Source organism: Frankliniella occidentalis, unplaced genomic scaffold, assembly GCF_000697945.3.
Source record: "Frankliniella occidentalis isolate FOCC.00 unplaced genomic scaffold, Focc_3.1 Scaffold32, whole genome shotgun sequence".
Lineage (NCBI taxonomy): Eukaryota > Metazoa > Arthropoda > Insecta > Thysanoptera > Thripidae > Frankliniella > Frankliniella occidentalis.
Window position 1 is genome coordinate 558911 of NW_026267162.1, and position 7680 is coordinate 566590.

The 7680-nt window shown below is 57.7% G+C and overlaps 2 protein-coding genes across 5 annotated transcripts in view; both read right to left on the reverse strand.

The window, feature by feature from the left end:
- The window catches only part of LOC113218021 (protein takeout-like), a 244964-nt gene that overhangs the window by 19770 nt on the left and 217514 nt on the right, over positions 1–7680 (reverse strand). The gene's annotated exons all lie outside the window — the stretch shown is intronic.
- LOC113217982 (solute carrier family 2, facilitated glucose transporter member 1) overlaps positions 1–7680 on the reverse strand; it is a 30906-nt gene that overhangs the window by 11614 nt on the left and 11612 nt on the right. The window contains exon 1 of one of the 4 annotated variants that reach the window (XM_026438096.2): positions 2904–3213. The exons of the other annotated variants lie outside the window; for them this stretch is intronic. Within the exon in view, the coding sequence (XP_026293881.1) occupies positions 2904–2918 (15 nt within the window). The 5' untranslated portion in view covers positions 2919–3213. Of the gene's footprint in view, positions 1–2903; positions 3214–7680 lie in introns of those variants that run through there. 4 annotated transcript variants of the gene reach the window in all.

The following is a 7680-nucleotide window of genomic DNA, read 5'->3' on the forward strand; positions in this document are numbered from 1 at the left end:
GTTTTCACCCTAAATGTCTCTGGGGCGAGCTGAAGATGTTATCGCACAGCGTATCGACTCCTGGTGTATCTTCCTATATAAGTTCCGCACCGAACCGCATATAGCCGTTTCCGGGATTATGCCTAGGGCGGGCCCAGGGGGGCAAAAAGTGTCAATTTTCCTCAAAGACCTAACTTTGACCCCTCGAGAGAGGTTGAAGGTCAGCCGATGGGTCAAAATGGAGTCTGCCGCTAGTCTTAGGATATCGTGAAGTACAATAATCCAGGGGTACTTTTTCGGTCCCAGATTTTCACTCCACCCTACTCTCCATCTCTCTCTCACTCACGCTCACATGCATGCATGCACACGCACTTCATTCCGGGCCGGGGCAGCGCGGTCGTGCTTGCTTACTCATCCGTTTCTTTCAATGCTCTATGGCCGCGGTGTCGCAAAGCCTTACCGGCGAGACATTAGTAAAGCCGATTGTGTGAGTGTGTGTTTGTTTGTGTGGTGTAATGTGCGTGCGTGCGTGTGTGTGTGTGTGTCTGGGGAAAAGGCACGCGTTCCTTCCAGTAAAGCATTCCGCTATATTGTAGCCACTGTAGCGCTGCGTCAGCAAAGGTAGCGCATTGATTGCATCCTGCTTTAACTCGTGTGTTGCGCTTTCTCAGCACCACGTGAACAAACGCGCGCAAAAAAGTGGGTATTTCTTTTCCTGAGACGCGGGTATGTAATGTTGTTTTACTCTTTTTTTGTGTGTGTGTTCAGAACTGCATAAGCATAAAGCCCTGATGTGCACGCCCACCGCGCAGGCGCAAAAGGGTCCGGCGCGGCTACGGCCACCTCAAACACAGTGCAGTACCCTTTGGCCGCAGCACCACGTGGGGGTTAGAGTCCCAGCCTCGACTCGACTTGAGGGCCGACGTGACCGACCGCGCCGGTAAACACACAACCCGGCCCGTCCCGCACACGTCCGGTTGAGTAAACCCGAGTCAACCCGTGTGTGTGCGCAGCCCAACAGCCCAACACGGTCGGCCTGGCTGGCCATTGGCCGGCGCGGTGGTTTTCCGCGCTGCGCTAAACACAACAGCGAAACCTTTTCTAGACGCAGTCCCTTATTCGGACAGTGTTGCCAGACAAAGTCGGCAAAACACTTCCCACGGTATACACACCCGGTGCGTGAAGTTGGGTGTTATCGACGCCTGGCTACAAGGCAAATTAATTCTCCAGATGATTTTTTTTAGCGGTTCCTTTTTATTTTTGCCCAGGCTGCATTGTGCATAGCACAGCAGACCCTGCGCAGCAGCAGCGCAGCAACTCGTTCGCACGGGGGTGTGAAGCGCGGCGCGGGCGACTATGGCGCCAAACGCGAGGCGCCGCGGGGGAACCGCACATTGACGCGGGGGAGAGGGGACGGGGGAGGGGGTTATACAGCACTATTGGGTAGGACGGCGCGTTTGTTGTTGCCTGTCATAAAAACAAATACATACCGGCGGAAGGGCGACGGGCGGGAGCGGCCGAGTTTAGCATGGGTTTTGTGTCTGCGGGGGGCGGCCACAGTGAGGCTCCTCTGGGGGGCGCCGTCCCCGCGCCGGGTGGGCGGCGGAGGGTGTGGCCGGCCGGCCGGCACGCCCCTGCCTCCAAAAAAATTAGACGCGAAACGAAAAGGCCTTCGAGGCAGATATACTAAAGGGATAGCTTGGCAGGGGCAGGGTCTGTCGTCCAGGAATAGCCGCGCCCATAGCCGGCCCAGAGAGCGGGGAGCTGGACGGAAGCGGGCGCGGGCGAGTGTGGCGGGGCGGGGCGGGGCGGGGCGGGGCGAGGTGGGCGTCGGCTGGACTTATTACTTGATGGACACTGCCGGCGCGCAGGAAGCGGCCCGGGCCTGCGCGCGACGGCACCGCGAGGCGCGAGGCACCCGCGCGAGAGCGCCGCACTCCAGCGTGGCCGGACGCACGGCACTGGGGGACGCCCCCGGGGGGGACGTGACGAGGCGCGAACACGTGCACGACGTGGTGGTCACGTCACCGAGGTAGCGGGACACGATGGAAAGGACGCCATACTGTACCGCGGCACCGCCTGGAAGGGCGTCATTTATTGGAGAGCTCGCGCAATGTCCTTTTGAATCTCAGACGCCGCCGTCCTCCCAAAATTAAGCATTTTGGCCACGGCTCCGTAACTCATTACAACTTACTTTAACGTTATTTTAGGAGTTAAATTTATAACTTGTAACTTTTATTGAAATCCTTTGGAAATAAGTTAGTTATTCGACTTATCCAAACTTTTTCCACAGATTTCAAAGTCGATAATTTGAACTTTTAATTTGACATGTTTTTAGTTACGTTGAGTAACAAACATTTGTTCGTGTTTTGGAAGCCTGATTTTGGCTGCAAATATGCAAACAACAACGCTGAAGAGTTTTTTGACGGGGGGTGGGGGGCTGCTTATTGCAAGATCGAGACCGGTAGTCGAAAAGTTATTGCGAGCTCTATGATATGACCTTTAGCCTTGCAGATAGGGGGGCCCGACCACGACCCGCACTCCAGCGTGTGACATTCACATTCCATACAGCTTATACACAAGCAGGGCGAGAGAAAAATCCCTGAAAATGTCAACTTTTCTCACGTGTCTCTGATATGAGAGATAAACCAAAAAGTCAACCACACCGCCGCACAAGTTTTTAAGGTGAAGACATCATCAGGCGTGACGCGCACAGTGTCACACAGGTGTCAGAACACTTTTTCCATCAGTACATGACACACGCGGTGCTTCCCCCTGGGCCGCGGGTCAGTCAACCTATCGCACTTCACTTCACGGTGGCCGCGGGGCCGCGGTCACCGGCAGCCTCTCGGTATACCTCCCGGCCGCCGGGCCGCAGGTGAGCTGCTGCAAGCTGCTGCTCCTTGCGCTTAATTGATCGTTACCTTGGCTTGGCCCATGGCTGCGGAGAGGTTATCCAGCTGCGGTCGCACTGCTCGGGGCCGCGGGGGCACTGACTGACGGCGGCGCCCTGTACAAACGCCAAAGGCCGACGACGGGCTCTACGCGCTGCCGACGTCGTCTCACGTTCTCGCGTTGCGAAAGCCAAGGCAACTGAAAGGCTCTCTTGCTCGGCTCGACTGAGAGAGCGCTCGGGGCTCCGCGGGCTCCGCTAGGCAGGACCTCGCGGCAGGGACTCGGCGCAAGAACTGTTGCCTCTCCTCTCTCTCTATCTGGAGCGAGCGAACGAGGGAACGGCGCGGCGTCGACAGAGCCGCACAATCCAGGTGCCCCGTCTCTCTTTCTCTCTCTTCCCCTCCCCCCCCGTTCCCTCCCAACGTCCCTCTCCCCCACATTGTCCCCCACCACCTCCACCTCCGAAACTGACCACGTTCGTAGTAGGCCTCTCCCTCTTTTCCATCCATTCAGCCCCCCCACCACCACCTCCCTCATTCTCCTCGCTGTGCGCTCGTTGCGCGCAATGTTTACCCCCCCTCCGCTCCTCCTCCTCACCCCCTCCCCCCTCCTGCTCAACCACCTTGCTCATTCTCGTTTACCTGGAAGAAGCCGTTTCCCGCCTCTTTTCTCACCTGAGCACGCTCCAGGCTCCAGAGTCGCTTCGCTCACCCCCCCCCCCCTACCCCCTCCCCTTTCCTCTCCTTTGCCTTATACTCTCCTCAGTATGATCGCGCTCCTCCAGTCCACAAGCAGATAATCGAAAATGCGTTTCAGAAAGTTTCTGGCAAGGTGTAGCTAGAGTCCTGACGCAGTGTGACTTGCACTGTTCTCCCCTCTCCCCCGCACGGTGCTCGGCCACCACCCGCCGCCTTAGCATTGCAAAGCGGCCAGTGGTCGGTCAACAGGCGCGGCCTGCCTGGCGCCAGGCACCCATCCCGAAAGAAACGCGCGATCCAGAAAACAATTAGGATCGCAGGGTCAGGAAAGGTCAGTGCGGTACGGTCTGATCGAAGACAGAAGACAGTTATTTACATTGTTTCAAATGCTTCCGCGAAGAAAGGGCTTCTCGATGGAGAAACAAAAGAGAGATTTTGAGGGGAGGGGAGGGGGGGGGCGTAGTACCGCACGGCTGAGTTTACAGACCACCGAAAACCAACTGGTTTTTCTATTTTGGCGCCGACTGTCGTTGCGGGTCCCGAGTCGGGGGCGCCAGAGCGTTAGGTAAACACATAAGGTTTTTGGGCGGTCGCTGACGGCAGCACTTGGCTAGGTATGTATACGATACGGGCGCCCCGGCGGCCCAACCGCTAAATTGGGCCATGTTGTATAAGTCGCGGTGGCCTGAGCACGACGAGCTAAAAGTAATGAAAAACTCTTGTTCTCACGACCGACACAGAAGGAAAGATAGAAAGAAAATGTGCGATGTGTCGGTGCCTGACAGAGAGGTGCCTGATACAGAAGAATGATCATTTGGTCCGGGAGTTGTTCGCGTCGTTTGCGGATCATAGGGGGCCTGCTGGCGTAAGATACGCCCTCACGCGCCACACAGCGAAAAGTACTTACGGAGTAAAATTACAGAGTGAACGAAATGACGAAAGAAAATAACGTCACTTAACGTTCCTTCATATTTTTAGTCCAGCTGGTCGATATAAATTACCAGGTGGCTGATTAACCCCGCGCACTTCTGTTAGGGAATTGTACCGCACGCACGAGTGTGTGCGGGCCTGCCTATCCTATCACCCTGTCCACAGCGCTTTAGGGGCTGAGCGAATAGGCAACCCGCCCACACGCAGGAAAGCGGCACAGCATAACTACAGAAGTGAGCGGGGTTAATCAGCCACCTGGCACAGATAGAGTCCTTGCCATTCCTTGAATCAAAGCTGGTCTTTTCTGGTTGCACTTGTCCATGTCCAATGTGTTGTGTGGCTACTGTGCGTATTTGGTGTTTGCTTTCCGGTAAGTGCATAGGGGGCGTGGAGGGGCGGCGTGGCAAAGGCGAGCCCCCGCGGCTGCAAAGGGCCGGTCGGCGGTCGCCGGGCTGGAGTGCATAGCCGATAAGAGGAAGAACGGAACAAGAGCGTGCGGTGGGCAAAGAGAGGCTAACGGGGAGCGAGTGAGAGCGGGTTAGGGGCGGCGCGCTGCTCCCTGCTTCTCTCTCCCTCTCGCTGTCCCGGTCCTCGGTTCCCGCCGCGCTATCGCCCGCGCAAAGCTCGAGGGAGGCCTGCTGCTGGGCGTTTATCTCTGCTACACATATTTGGAGAGCAAAGCGAGCACACCACGCCCGCACCGGGCCAGCACAGCACAGGACAACGACCCACTTCTTCCCACGGCCAACAACACGACCAAATGGAGCAGTTCATCTCCATCTGCCAAACGTCCCGACGACATCCACATCTGCCATTATAGACGGCACGTTATTTGTCGTCGCGAGAGAGACGCACGACCGACGTACTGCGTACTTACTTACGAGTATCAAAGTGTTTTTGTCGATCGCGCGCGGGCGCGGTGTCCGCCGCCCCGCCCCGCCCCGCCTGGTTAGGCCCGCACTGATTGAAAGGAATGAGGGCCTGAACCGCTCCAATAACGTGCCCGACTGCTGCTGCGCCCTGCCTCGTCTCCTCCTGGCCCCCATGGACACACCAGAGCCCCCGGGCAGACAAGGGTCCCGCCCGGAGCGAACAGGGGACCTGACATGGGCTTGAGCTGCAGGCTGACATGAGGCGGGGGAGAGAGCCCCCCAGGGGGCACTGGAGAGGGGGTGGGGGGAAGGGTAGGGGGCAGAGCAGACGAGGGGCTGACGTCACTCCTCCGACACGCGGCGGTGTCAGTGTCATGCATTAATGACATTTGATTGGGCGCCATGAGTGCCATGAGCTACCTCATTGCCCCCCGCCGCCGACGCGCCCGCAGCCGGGCGCGTGAACAGCCCGCACCCGAGTGGATCAAGGAAAAAAAGCTACGTCGAGGGACGTATCGTGAAAGCAGATGATACAAATTTAAGGATATGTCTTTGCACTAATTTTCTCTCATATTTTGCTGTTAATTGTTTATGGCTGTTTGTTACTTTTAGCAATTCCTTTCTTGCAATTCAACGGACTAGCCGCATGGCATAGAGGAAGAGATAGGGGGCAGCAGGCAGGCCGGCCGGCATCCGTGGCTCAGTATTGTTGGGTATTGTTGGTGGGAACGGGCGGCGGGCGGCGGGCGGCGGGCGGGCCGGCGACTTCTCGCGCCCCTTATACATCTGGGTGACGTCATGCGCTTTGGTTTTCTTCCCTTATCGAGAGTACAAGCTAGCTGACACCTTAAAGTTACTTATATATTCTTTATGTTCAGTCAAAAGCTATTTAAGGTATCATCTGCTAAAAATACGCCTGGAGTCGTGGTTATCCGCAAGAGATACGGCGTCGACACGGCTTGGATGAAACATACAGTGTGTCACAAAGACAGCCCCCGTTGAGTTAGACTGTACCGCATACAAGAGTTCGGGCGGGTAGCATACTCGCTCAGGAACAGGCAACACGGTGAGCGACGACCTCCATGAAGCTGGCGAGCCTATCTGAATGTGGTTCAGCAGCATGACCAAAAGAAAACACGAATCAGCCTTCAGGACACCCCGTATTATCGACTTGCTCGAGTCAGCGCCAGCGGCCTCCGCGCACGCCGCTCCGCTCCAGGCTCCAAAGACTCCAGGGCCACGACCTCCATGCCTCCCCTCCGGATGAGAAACCGGCTCCCGGCCGACGGCAAGACGCACTCGCAATGCATTTCGCGTTGGGGAAGGTCTGAACCGTCCTGAATTGCGGAGGTCGCGGCGACGCGCAGCCTGCCGGCCGCATAAAACGAGCTGCATAATCAAAAGTGTTCCGACACAATGTCGGGGTGATCCCGGTTGGTGTTCCAATCCAGCTCAGAGCCTTCCCTCTCAGGACTTTTGTTTTCGGACTGAAGCCCATAACTGCATAAAGTCGCACCCGCGACCCTTCCCTCCCACTCCTCCCATATAGGAGCTCCCATATTGAGCATATCGACGGGGCCGGAGTAAAATAGGCCGGACGAACTAGGAAATCCGGGAAAATCACCAGGCTACACGAAAATAGGTCGGACAATCTAGCTGCACCGGAGGGCCATGCCCAGTTTCCGTCGAAAGTCTATCGGAGTTTTCCCCCGTTCACACACAACACGGCGGCGGCGGCGGCGTTGAGGCGCACAATGGGCGCCATCGGCCTCCGCCACAAAGCGAACAGAAGCCTCCAATGTCACCGTGTCGTCTACATGCGGACCTATGCGGACGCCGAACCGCTGACTTTTGTTTATTTACTCGCAACGTGCCCGCCGCTGCAAAATCATCCGGTTCCACACTTTTCGCTGCGTGCGAATGTTTGTGCCAAGGGCGGCATCGCGAAGGTGGTTCAACAAAAATACGTAGAGACGGGGCGAGCCTCGCTGCACCGCCGGGCGTGGAATTATCCGCGGGTTAGCGGACCCCCCCTCCTCCTCGCTCGCGCCGCCCGGTGCGTCAGTATGAAGAGTTCCACACGTCTTCGCACGCGACCGAGCAAGTCGCGCAAACGAACGCCGACCCCGGCCGGGCCGGGCCGGGTGCCCAGCTGCCCAGCCTCGCGCTGCCCGCTGCTGCCCTCCCCTTGGCCCTGATAGCGATAGCGGGGCGGGGGCGTCGAGCCCTCGCGGGCCTGCTGTCCAAACTCTCCCACACGTTCGTTCGGTCCGGCCCGCAGCGCCGCCGCAACGCCCCGGCGCGGC